The sequence below is a fragment of the Arvicanthis niloticus genome, chromosome 1 (assembly GCF_011762505.2).
Source record: "Arvicanthis niloticus isolate mArvNil1 chromosome 1, mArvNil1.pat.X, whole genome shotgun sequence".
NCBI lineage: Eukaryota > Metazoa > Chordata > Mammalia > Rodentia > Muridae > Arvicanthis > Arvicanthis niloticus.
Window position 1 is genome coordinate 55,488,366 of NC_047658.1, and position 13,757 is coordinate 55,502,122.

The 13,757-nt window shown below is 46.8% G+C and overlaps 1 protein-coding gene across 1 annotated transcript in view; it reads right to left on the reverse strand.

Annotated features, from left to right (window-relative positions):
- Cemip (cell migration inducing hyaluronidase 1) overlaps positions 1-13,757 on the reverse strand; it is a 157,022-nt gene that overhangs the window by 37,231 nt on the left and 106,034 nt on the right. The window contains exons 12-13 of the mRNA XM_034508678.2: positions 3,078-3,253; positions 2,155-2,364 (exon numbers count right to left, since the gene is read on the reverse strand). Of these exons, the coding sequence (XP_034364569.1) occupies positions 2,155-2,364; positions 3,078-3,253 (386 nt within the window). The remainder of the gene's footprint in view (positions 1-2,154; positions 2,365-3,077; positions 3,254-13,757) is intronic.

The window sequence follows — 13,757 nt, forward strand, 5'->3', positions numbered from 1 at the left end:
GCATGCACACAGCATTTGCCAAGAGCAGCTAACTACACTGGCCTGCTATCTCCCGGAAGCAGAGGTGTTTTCACAGACCACATAGAGACTCAGGGGCTCACAAGGCTGCTGCTATTTAATGTCCCCTCAAAGCATGTCACTCGTGTTATCTGGCTTCATCCTCCTAACCACCCTTTGTAGTTGACTCAGCTTTTCACTGGAGGAAACTGAGGCCCAGGGTGTTTCCATCCATTCCTCCAACTCTGTGCTGGTGACTTTTGAGTTTCTGCTGAGTCCCACAACACTGACACAGAGAAAGAGCAGAGAGATGCATGAACTGAGGGGACAATGGTTTGCATAACTCAGTAGCGTTTCAGAGTCATATTGCTGAAAGCTGTCCCCAAAACTCAGAGGAAAACAGACATTGAAGAGCTTGTGTTTGTTTTGTTTTGTTGTCAGAGAGAATTGGTTTAACTTTGAACTAGAAGGGGCTGGAGAGGTGACTCAGTAGTTAACTTGTTGATCTTGCAGAGGACTCGGGTTCAGTTCCTAGCATCCATATCATAGCATGCAACCAGGCCTAACTCCAGGTCCAGGGATCTAATGCCTTCATCTAACTTCTGTGGGTACCAGGCAGGCACATGGTATACATATATAACATTCAAAGTAAAGACTCTTATAGATAAAAATAAAACAATCTTTTTAAAAAAAAATAATAAATTAGGGGACAGGGTGCTGCCTGAAGCAGGGGACGTGGGAAGCTGGCTCCCAAGGATGTGAGTACATGGGAGGAAGAAAGGGAAGAGATGTAAGAAATGGTCTTCTGGGACACTTCAGGACCTGCTGGGTGGAGCAAGGTGCTGAATGGGGCTTCTCTCAGCTCCAGATAGCTAGAATTCCTTCTTTCTAGTGCACTGGGGAGCTGCTTGTCTGGAATCCACCCACTTCTGACCAGGGATTATGTTTGCAAAAGACTTCCTACATACACACACACACACACACACACACACACACACACACACACACAAGCACACACACACACCACCGTGTCCTCTACACTCTAAAGCATAATAGCATGTTTGTCTCTATAGGGCCTCTTTTGGTTCTGTTGACTCCCCCCACTCCCCCCAAAAAAACATAGTCACCCACTGGTAAACCCGTCAATTCAGGCAGCAAAGAAAAGCATGCAGTGTCAAAGGCCAACTCCCACAGCAGAGGCATTCTGGAAGGCGTACAACTGCACATTCCAAGAGCATTCAAAGCCAATCTGTAAAACTGTTGGTCTGTCTGGGATATGGCCCTGCTGCTGCCTGCTTGGCTCAGAGAACCAGAGACCTGGGTCATTTCGATGGCAAGCCACGCGATTTGGTTCCACCTTGGAAAGGGTGCACCAAGACGGTGCCTCCAGATCTATCTCAATAGTTTGGCCAGCAAACACAGTTTAGAACTGTTTGGTGGTAGGTTCCTGAATGGCCACTAGATTAAAGTTGTAACTGGCACCTCAACCATGTGGTAGCCAGATGACAAAGGACCCAAGAGATGCTCCTTCCCAATTTGGTAGCTGGCATTCCTGGGAACTGGGCAGGAGGAAGTCTTTGCTAACAGTGTTCCACAGAATGGATGAAGTTGTCCAGGGTTCTGCTCTAAGTGTCTGACTTTACTGTGGGGATCATAGACATGTCTAATTGTCCCAGGCCAGATCTAGGAGGTAGGGTGAGTTTCTTAACTCACTGTCTTCCTTTTCCACCAGTCTCTTGACTCCCCACCTCGCTGAGATAACACAGATTCCTGGGGATGGTCCCATGCCAGTTCCAGAAGGCTGTATCTCACGGAGGTACTGGCTCCCCATGCTGTCCTGGTGGGTGTTCACATGCTCGCTCATCTTTCCTAGTGCTAGTTCTGTGGTAAGACCTGGACTACCTGCTTTGAAGATGAGTTGCTAGGATAATATGGCCAGGACTATTTCACTCTCATCCTCTATCCAAGCAAACTGAAGGTAACACCCGTGGTCTCTAGGGCTCACAGGAAAAAAATGGAAGACCTATCTGATTCAGTACTTGTCCATATTCACACTGGAATTCAGTGGGAGAGCTTAACACAAGGTCCATCGTGCCCTACATCCTCCCCCCCCCCCCCCACGCATGGCCTAAGTGTAGACTTCCAGCAGGCACTTACCAACAGACCGTTGGAGCCGTGGACAGTGACACAGCGGGAGAATGTGTGATGAATGGAGAGATCCCTGATGTACGTAGGTGGGTCATAGCCTCCCCGTTCGTCCAAATCTCCAGCCAGGTGGAAGTGAATTGGGTACTGGCCCACTAGCTGCTGCCCCATGTACTTCAGCTCCACGCCCTCCAAGTGGACTGCTTTAAACCCCAGTGCAAACTGCAACAGGACCATGAAAGTCAAAAGAGCCCCAAGGCAGCCCCTGATCTCCCCCTCCCCCATTGTGCTAGCTGACCTGCTTTCCCATAGGACAGAGGTATTACCTTCCCAGTGCTTTGCCACTGGGTTTTACTGTGTACATCCTGGTTACTCGATAAATCAAAGAGGCTCTGTGCACATGGCTGAGGATGCCTGGTGCTTCTTACACTAAGGAGGTCCAGCAAGGCATTACAGAATGTTGGAGGGTAACAGACTGGAAATGCCCAGGATGATAGGTAGGCTTGCTTTGCTCTTTCTTGACCACCTCCATAGCCAACTATGAGGAAGTGGTAATCCTAAGATGCTTAGGGGGTAGGGGTGACATACAACACGCTCTGGGAGTGCTGGGGAGTGGAGGACTTGGGCATTTATTGTTTACTGTGTGAAATCTGGGGAAGGAAGGGGTACTGATGCTGGAGTTATCATGAGCCTCTGCTCTGGGAACATGCATGTGAATGGCAGGTGGTCATAGCACAGGGCTGTTCTGAATGTGCTCAGAGAAACTGCTTGGGCAGGTAATGCCTGCATTCCAGGAGCTCAGAAGAACCTAAGGATGCAGTTCTCTTCCTACCCCCTGCTCCACCATCCCTTTCCCTCCCAGGACTCTCTGTCTGCAGATAGAATCTCAAGTACTTTCCTGTAGGCCTAAGAGCACTAGCCAGGCACATTCCTACCTTGATGTGGCCCCCGAAGGTATCGAAGTCGAAGAAGTCACAGATGTGATTGCTGTAGGGATAGCATCTGTCCTCCATCTCCCCCATCACCACAATGTTCCGAGTCAGGAGTCCGACCTCAGCCCGCATGTCTACACCGTCAATCTCCTCCCCAATATGTAGGTACTGGGGTTTCCCTAGGGCACAAGAGGGGCAGGGAAGCAGAATGACAGGTGAAGCATGCCCACTGTGCTCTCATCCAGTACCTCCACACCTGTAGGTTGTTCTTCACCAGACCCTCGTTCATCTTGGGTCCCACGGCCCTTGCTCCCATGATCCGGAAGAACAAAGCTTTGGTAGGTGTAGTCACATGCCTAGGAGTGGAGCTACAGTTCATAGCTTGTTGTGCTTAGCTCTTAAGACTGTAGCAGGTATGGCTACTTGTCCAGTAATATACACTCTGCTTCTGATTTTTCAGAGCTAGACTCTCCCAGGAATCATCTCACACAGGGCTTCCCAGAGGAGCTGTGCTTCCCCACCTCCTTACAGGGAGGTGTGGCCACAGGATGTACATAGAAGTGCCAGGTGTAACCTTGGGTTATCTCTCTGGTGGGCCAACGTCATCCAGCAGAGGAAAGCCACAGCCTAGAGATAACAGAGCAATGAGAGAGAAAGAGAGAGAGAGAGAGACAGAGAGAGAGAGAGAGAGACTCAGAGACAGAGAGAGACACTCAGAGACAGAGAGAGACAGAAAGACAGAGATAGAAACAGACAGAGAGACCAACACACACACACACATACACAGAGAGAGAGAGAGATGACAGAGAGACAGAGACAGAGAGACTTGCACTGTAGTGGGTCTCTAGCTGTAATTCTTAGGATAAAACAAACCTTCTCCTTTCAGACCCCTGCTTCCAAGCAGAGCCAACCCATGCTCTACTCTCAGCAGCCTTGAGGAGAACGTGCTGGCTGGCATTCCTGTGTCTAGAGCCTTGGGCTCGCACACACGCCCTTGTGGTTCCGAAAGGAGCGATGGGGAAGGACTGCACCCTGATCTGTGCTGACTTCATCCTGTGTCCCTCTGCGGAGGCACTCTCTGAGGCCATGGATCCTAGCCCTGTCCTATGGCACATTCAGAAGGCATCGCCTCCAGCTGGCAGTCCTTTCCAGTTCAGCCATCTCGTCCCTCATCTGCATTTCTTACGTTCTCTGCCCTCAAACATCCCCCGGCCTTGTTATCCTTGAGAAAAATCTAACAAACCAAAGACCCTCCCACACTCACTCCGGTCCCTGCCCTGTGTGGCTGGATCCTTGACCCTGTGTTCTGCCCATTTTTTTCCTCCCACGACCTCACCTCTTCTCTAGCCAAATTTCCTTCGGGTTACCTCCAATCTCTTCTTCCTCCATCTGTGCAGAAAACACAGCTTACGACAGGTTTGTCACTAAGATGGCTGACAGGGCTTGTGGATACTTTCTCTTTCATTTGAGGATGCAATTACAAAGAGGAACACTCTTCCATATTGGACTTCCAGCCCAAACCACAACACCTACATCACTTGGCTTTCGCTCTGGCCTTGACTTGATCAAGGAGGTGCTTGCCTCAACCCTGAGATACCACTAGTGCCCACGTGTGAAGGCCATGGTTAAAATTAGCAATACCCACCACAGCGACCTTCTTCTGCTTTCTCATCCTCTCCATCACCAAGCACACATCCTGGGAGCTGACAGTATTGCTAAAGAAGCCTATGGTTTTAGAATCTGCAGACTCAGTGAGATAGTGGTTTCTTTGAAGCAATATGACATTGGTGCATACTAAAGCTGAGAAAACAACCCCAGGCAAGTGAATGGTATGTGTTTTCTGTTGCAGCTGTGACAGATTACCACAGGTTTATGTTTTATGATCCTGGAGGTTAGATGTCTGAAATTAATTTTGTGGGGTGAGTCAAGGTGTTGGCATGGCTGAGTGCTTGAGAAAGTACCACACAGAATCTGTTCCTGGGCATTTTCAGATTCCAGTGGCCACCTGTATTCCTTGGCTTGAGATCCCCCCCCCCCATCTTCCATTTTCCATAGCTCCCTCTGCTTCTGTCATTCTTTTGCTTTCTCTTCACTAATGTCCCATAATACTTCTTCTCTAGTACCTTTGTAATTACACTGGGCCAACCCATACAATCCAGGACACTTCCATTTCCAGAACTTTAATCTAGTCATCATCGTAAGCCCTTTTTGTCATATGAGGTAATGGCTCACAGGAACTAGGATCACAATGTAGATTCAGCCTACCACAATGTCCTTAAGAGTATAGTTATAGTAACAGAAAGTTGACTTTGCATCCAGAAATGAAACAAGGAAAGGAGACCAGTATTCCACAGTCTGCTTCTAGGACTTATCCCTAATGAACTTAAAACTTCCACTAGGTTCTACCACTTTTTAACAGTTCCACACTGGTCTAACATACTAGAGAAGATCATTGGAAACAAGTTAACCACAGAATGCTGGGGTTCTTCCTCCCTGAACTCATTGTGGCCTTTGGTTTGGGTCATGGGCTTCGAGTTGTCTTTTCTGTTCTAAGGTCCTCTGGCCATTCATGTAGAAACCTCCACTTGTATCCCTATTGCTCTCCCTGCCTGTTGGTTCTGTGACCTTCACAAACAAGCTAACCACAGGGCCTGCTTCTAAAGGGTAAAGCCTTTCCCCCAAAGTGGTGTGCATGGCTTCTCAGTGACACTGTCTTCGGAGAGCCAGACAGAGGCAATATGAAGTCTGTCTGGTGGATGAAAAGGAAAGAGACTCAAATTCAGAAAGAGACATTCTAGAAGTTGATGTAGTCCATCTCTAACTATGATGTCTTGGTCATGGAGGATTTTCTACCATCCTGCTTTTGATCTGCTAGGTTTTGATCTCCTTATGAGGATATGGAAGGTTAGCTATTGGTGAGCCTGGAGGAGAATGGGGAGACATGTCTGTCATGGGGTATATCATGGGAGAACATTTCTCTTTATGACTGGACACTGGCTCTTGGGCTGAGGGAATGCTGTGAGCCCAGGCCTCCTCCAGCACAGCCATTTGTGCCATGCCTATGACTTGAAGGTGATATTTTATGGGGGGTGAGAGGTCCCTCTTTCTAGAACCTATTTATTTCCCACATACACTTGACTCTGACTTCAAGGGCTGAGCAGGTCTCTATATCTCTGTGTCCTTTTTTTATGATGACCACAGGAGTGTGCTGCTGTGACCTCTCTTCAAGGACTGAAGAACCACCCTCCCACTACCGTTCATTCTACTCCAGCTCATGCAGTTTTAGGTCACAGGGCCTTGAACTCCTCCCATCTTTGTTTCCACAGTGCCTATTGATCCTCTCAAATTGGCTCAGGGCTTCCTGGAAGGAAGACATCTATCTGAATAATCTCCACCCTTCCTTCTGTACTTGCATGGTGGTCTGCAGATTTTTCAGAGTTCTCACGTGCATCTTGCCAGGGGGCCTCTTACAAGTCTACTTCTGCCTAAATACATCTTCCTTTTCTCTTTTCTTTGTCATAGAGAACATCTGCTCTCCTAAACCACCCCAGCTCAATATGCAGAGAACTGGGTTTTCTTACAAAGTTGAGTAACCATCCCCAAGAGCACCTGGGATCTTGGTTTTCTATGTCCTAGGCTTTCAGTCATGCTAGATCCAGAGCTAATCTTTCCTAGTGGAAACTCCAAAGAACAGTGTTACTGACAATGCCCAGGGAAACTCTCAAAGGATTTCTCAACCAAACAAGACAGCTTGGGGTTGTGTCAGGAGCAGAGAGGGAGAATTGACTGTTTCTGCCCATGATGGGTCAAGGTAAGTGAAGGGCATTTTTTGGGTATGCTGAGAGGTAGAGCATAGAGCTGACTTCCCAGATGTCCCCAAAGGACTAGACTTGTTTTGGGAACAGGTGGCACTATAAGCAACAGACTCAGTCACATCAGCCCTGATGCACCACTCTAATAGTCTAAGGTGGATGAATCAGATACCCTGGCTCCTGGTGGATCATCTCTTTCACTCTCAGACCTCTTTTTTAGCTCCCTCCAGGCTGACTGGGATTGGCTCCTGAGGGCCTTTGTTACCTCAGAGTTCCCATCCACCTGGTTGCCTCTACAAGGAGACCCATTCTCTACATGGCTCTGAGCCAGGCCGTATGACTCAGTTTGCAGCAGAATCCTGGAGCCTATGGTTTAAACTCCCTGAACCTTGGGCCCTTCATCTATGAAGCAGAGATAAAAATAGCTCACATCCCCAAAGGTAGCTAGATCAACAAGTTAGTTAATTCATAGAATGTGCTTAAACAGTCTTGGGCACGTGGTTGGAGGCCAGAGGAACAGAAATGACATTTGCATCTGTCAAGGCTTTTGTCTCCAGAGCTTCACCAGTGACAGGAACTAAAGGGCAGCTGTTTTCACAGGGGGAGCAGGGCACAGGTGACTTCAGGTAGATGGAAGACTTGCGTGTATCAGATTCCCATGGACTAAGGAAATGCAGGTCCCACTGAGAACTGCAGGAATTTCGTCATCCCAGCCAACTCCCCTGCTCCAAGATTCCTTATCAGAACTTTTACCACATTGCTTCTGTGTACAGTGCAAGCAGTTATCTCTCCTTGTCCCTTTCACAGGCCACTCCCAGCTGCAATCCCAGCATAGTGGTGTGCCTGATTTCTTTCATCCCATCCTGAGTGCGGGGGTTCTCCCACACTCCATCTCCATCTCCATCTCCCCCGCCCCCATCCCCACCTTCCCAGAGCACTCATGTGCAGGCTGACCAGGTCAGAACTGTCTCAAATGACTTGGGCCTACTAGAAAAGGGGGAAGGGACCTGGGGCACAGGGAGGCTCTAACCATTGGTATTTTCTGGGCTTATCCATAGGCACCCCAATACCATAATTTTTTAACATCCACAGGACAAGCAGAGAAGCAGACACCCTGAAAACAAGAGAAGAATAAACCACAAACACCTTCTCTGGGAGACAGACACAACAAGTACCTATAGATTAGAACCCAGAGAGTCAGGGGAAGGTGGAGACTGGATTGTTCATCTCACACCATCAGGGACAAGGACTAGTCCAGAGGGACAAGAATTGCCAAAGACTCCTATGGCCATTTCAGATGGAAATGCTAAGATTATGAACTTTTGTGGAAGACTACTCAGCACACATAGGTTTGCAGCTGGACAACTAGGGGTTTGAAAGATACTGGCTTGCTTGGTCTATACTAGCACCACCCACAAGGACATCCTGTGACAATGGATTTCATGCTGTTCCACATGGAAGCTACTAAGCCCACGTAGCTATCAGACACTTAAAATCTGTCTACTGTAAGGAACAGGGTGAAATTTTATTTAACTTCAATTAAACTGAAGCAGCTACATATGGCTGGTGGCTACCACTATGGAAATCATGAACTTAGGTATCTGATTTCTACAACCTCAGTTTTCTTCATCTGCTTCATATATAAAACAGGAACTCCCAGATAGTGAGGGCCTCACACAAATGGGACAGGTAGACTTGTACAGTACTGGGACTGTCATGGGAAATGAAACTCATTCTAAGTAGTGGTCATAGCAGTAAGAGGTGGAGGTATTTATAAGGCAAAGTGAGACGGTGACAAAGAGAGAGGGTGGCAAAATAACCAAGGGGGAGATTTCAAGTGTCATGGCCACATCAAGAGGTGCTGGGAATCACACTAAGACTGGCAAAACTTGAAAAAAAAATTTAGGTGAGTCATATATTTCCAGCACATTGTCACCCCATCTGTTCCTCACAAACAAAACCTTAAAATGCAAAGAGGGCTGTTGACTGGAAGTAGGGGATCTATGAGAGAGGAAGATCCAAGAAGAATGTATCCCTCTCTGCAGCCAGCCTGAAGAGCTGACCCTGACAGAATGTAGCAGGTGAGAGAAGAATTCAGATACAGAAAGGGATGGACAGGAGTCCTCACTCTGTGTTAGTGGGAGATGGAAAGCAGAGAATGGCCTTTGGGAAGAGGAGCAATGGGTGTCTCCTCAGGACAGACAGATGGACAGATAGCTGTGCATGCATAATAATCCCCAGCTGGCACTTTTGTGACACTACTCACCAGGAGGAACTGTTTTTATGGGGACCCAAAACTCCTGAGCAGAGTGGATGGTTCACTCTTAATAGGGAGTGGGAGGCTGGATGTGGGGCTGGAGGAGAATCCTCCAATGGTAAAGCAAGGGACTTGAGAACATCATGAAGGAAGTCTAACATCGTCTCCACTCATACTTTCATCCTTTGGAACTTGGCCCCCAAGAAGCACCCTGACATTCTTGGTGCCCCAGCCTGGGCACTTTCATGAGGCAGTTGGCTGGGTTGCTAACATTCTGTCAGGAGCAGTAGCTCTTGGCATGAATCCCCAAGTCTCTGCAGTGCGAGCCTGGTGTTTCATGGGTCCTTCAACCTCAGGGTTACTTTGGCATTCACAGCTGCTCTGCTCAAAGTGAGATTTCCAGTCTGGGCTTTAAGATGCTCAGTCTTGGGATGTACTCAAGGTTTAGCCCAAATCTAGGGAAATCCTCCCTCTACTTCCATGTAGGCAAGGGCTGGAAGTCAGGCTTCACCCATCATGTATAGCTGCATGATCCCTGGAGGCCCAAGGAGTAACGTGAGCACAAATGATCTGCCAAAGGGGCCACTGACATCCCAGGAGGCCATCTACCATGCACTGTGATGATGACCTAAGTATCCTCCTACAGATGCAGACATGGGAAATCCTTCCTTGCGAGGAGCACCCAACAGACTCATGGAGTTCAGTAGCTTCCGGTGCACTCAAGAAAAGCCCCTGGTTGTCCTGCGGCCTCCTCTGTGATCCTAGGTGGTCTCATGGTCTCCCCTGTAGCCTACCTGTCCTCCTCATGGCTGCCCCACCCCTTCTCAGGTGATGTGCCCACATGCCTTCCCTTCTAGCAATACCTCTCTTTCCTAGCCACTCTAAGTCACCCAGCTTCCCACCTAATCGTGAATTCCCCAGGGAAAGCACCATGCCCATTCCAACAGAATGGAATCTCTCTTCCCTCTACCCAGCTCCTTACACATCTTTTTTATACTTATTGTGGCTGGAGTCTTATTTTTATTGTAATGACTCTTTGATGGATGCCATTCTCCTGGGATGCAGCTTCCCTTGAGGCAGAGAATGTTGTCCATCTTGCTCACCATGGCACCCAGATGCACTGGCTGGCACATTACATGCTCAGGAACTTCTGGGTATATAGATGATAAAAATTTCCACCCCTCTTTCTGTCCCCATAGAGGCAGATTTTAGGGTGCCTTACCATCCCCAGGGGAGGCAGGTGCTGACCCATCACTCCCAGGGGAGGCAGATGTGACTCCCACACCTGGACCACACCTAGCTGGTCACATCTCCAGAAGATTATTGCAGGCTGCCACTGCCTCAGATGTTACTTAATAATGATGAGAGCAGTTGCTTTTTCCTCCACAATGCCATGTACCTGCAGGTCCTAAATGGCAGAAATGGCAAACTGAAGCATACAAGGTCCAACCACTAGTAATCAGTCATGCTTCTTCTAGCCTTCTCATACTGAGGGTTAGATGCTAAATTATTGCTCCATGGCACCTGTCACACAAATGTGAAGTTTTGACTCTGAGTTCAGTTCCCAGAACCTATGAAAATGCTGCTTGCGCATAACAGCCTGCCTATAATTCCATTGCTCAGATGGAAATGAGAGATCCCTGGAACAAGCTAGCTAGTCAGACTAGCTGCATTAGCAAGTACAGTTGAGAGACTACCTCAGTGAATTTAAATAAGCAGGAGAATGATAAAGGATGACTCCCAACATGAAATCTGAGCTACCACACATATACATGCATATCCCCTAACATGTCCAAACACATGTGAGCATACATACACATATGAACACTAAACATACACATAAGTAAGAATAAAAAGAATCATTATAGCTGATGTTAATAGTAACTGCAGCAAGGTAAGTGTGGTGGCATAGGCTTTTGATCCTAGCATTTGGAAGATGGAGGCAGGATGATGAGTTGGGGCTATCCTGGGCTATGTTAGTGAGATCTTATCTCTATAAATGGGGGCACAGCTACTTGATTCCTCATTTTTGTCTCTGCCAAACAAGACAAAAATCAAAGATGCTTTTTTGCAGATGTGTTTACTGATTATGTCCAGCACCTCATTCCCTTCTAACATTAGGATTCAAACCGCAAATAAGCCCCATCCAGAGCATCTTAGCAGAGTATCAAGTTCATGTTGCCGTGCCATGTCCTGTGAATGATGGATGAGGCAAACTCAAGCTCAGGACTAAGAGAAGGGTGATTTTCTAGGTCTATCTCTTTCCCTTTCTTGACTACAGATAAATTTCTCTGCTCTGGCTGGCAGGAAGCTCAAAAATAACCTTTATAGCTTATGTCCGCCATTCATGGATCTTTCATTCCCCTGCTTTGTTACTTTAGACTTTTATTCTCCAGATTACCCCTTATTTCACTTCATTTCTTTCCTTTAGGTGTCAGATTGATCTGGACTTACTTATAAAATTCTCCAAAGCCTTTCCTGAAGAATGTAGGGGTTCAAGGATTATTATTTAAATAGGATTTCTTACCTTGCAGACTTCTCTTCTAGACTTGACCTGCCCACTGCTACCTCCTTTCTCTAGCTATACTCCAAAACTAGCATCTCACTAAAACTGTGTGTTTTGCAGACTCGAGTCTGAGAATTGGTGCTTTGGGATTCCAGCCATGCACTACCTTGGCCATTTGACACTCAGGGCCATTTCCTTTAAGAACAAATTCAGAAGGTGGGACGGGATAACTGGTTCTCACTTCACTGAAATAAGGCTTCTCAAATTCTTCCAAGGACTTCCTGACCAGCTCAAAGAGATTGTTTTGAGTTTTAGTTTGTCAAGGCTTATTTCTAAAACACTAGACATTTGAAATATACTGGCTATGCCTTCTCAATGCTCAGTCTTCTCATCAAGATTGGGCTACTTCTCCAGGCAGTAACATGTGACAGTCTGAACACCCGGTAGTGAATCTCTACCCTTCTGTCAGGTCACTCTGGTTTTAAGAAATGACCCTTTTATCGACTCGAGGCAGTCTGAGGATTGCTGATTTTTATCTGACCTCTCAGAGAAGCCTAGCCAGATCCTCTCACCCTGGACAGTGGCTATATAGCTTAATGTCCTAGGAACTCGGCATGCTTTCTAGAGACAGGGATGCCAAGAGATGTTGCCCATTGCTCACTGCTGCCCAGGTCCTCAAAGCTGCCCTGAACTGAGTTCTTTGTAGTTTTGTTCTTCAGTTTTTAATTTGTTTCTCTGACACAAATGGCCTGTTTATCAATTCCTTTCTTGTTTCAGATAGTCAAGTTGGATTCTGTTGCTTACAGCCCAAAGATACATAATTTCCAGGAGCAATTGGCCTACATTATGTCTAAGATTTCTGTGGTGGTTTGAATAGGAATGGCTCCTTAGGTCATTAGGGAATGACACTTGAGAAAAATGGGAGGTGTGGCCTTCTTGAAGGAAGTATATCACTAAGGGTGGGCTTTGGGATTCGAAATGCCCAAGCCAGGCCCAGTGTTTTCCTCTCTTCCTGCTGCCTGCCAATCCAGATGTAGAACTCTCAGCTACTTCTCCACCACCATGTCTGATTTTGTCCCACCGTGCTGCCTCCCATGACAATAATAAACCGAATCTCTGGACTGTAAACTAGCCCCCATTAAATGTTTTCCTTTATAAGAATTGTGGTCATGGTGTCTCTTCATAATAATATAACGCTAATACAGTCTTTTTTGGTCTCTAAGAATCAGTGATTCTGATACTATCACAAAACATAAAATATAGGGCATGTAAGTTAAGATTCAGGAGAAGAAAAAACTCAAAATCTATGGAAAGAAAAGATTTAAAGCATTGAGGTAGACTAACTCATTTTCAAACAAATGTTCTTTCTTCCTCTCAGGCTCAGAGAAGAAAATAGGCTTCTCTGACAGTTCATATTGACTTTGACTATGGGATGCATTCTATACTGACCTATGTTTTGGCCAGCAAACTGTGACTGTTTTGTTTAATTTTTCTGAGTTCATTTTGTTTTCTTTTGTTTTGATGTATGGAGTTATCCTGAAGCCTGGGATTACCTGGTACTCACTATGTATCCCAGGCTGGTCTCAAACTCATGTCCATTCTCACTCTCGGCTCTCCCAAGTTCTAGAATTCTAGACATGAGTTAGGATGCCCATCATGGACCAGTTCTAAGCCAAGACCTTAGAAGTCTCCCATTCTCTCCTCCCCTCTATAGGAATCTCCCATCTCTGTCATGAGAAGAATGTGTCTGGGAAAGACTGAGAATAGTATGGAGCCAATCTGAGCCCAGCTTCTAGACTGGAGCTAGGCTCAGCCTAGAAAGGCTTAAGCCTTGTCCTATGAGTGTGTCTCCCAAAGGCTCATGAGTTAAAGCTTTGCCATGAGCCTGTGATGCTATTATGGGTATGGCCTAATCGGAAGAAGTTAGATCACTGGGAAGATGTCCTTAAAGAGGATGCTGAGACTCCAACATCTTCCTTTTTTTTTGTTTCCTGAATGCACGAGATAATCAACTTCCTCCATGTTGCCCGAAACAACAGGGCTAACAAGCCATGAACTGAAGCTTCCAAACCCATGAGTTTTTCTTCTTCAGTGAATTTATTTCAGAT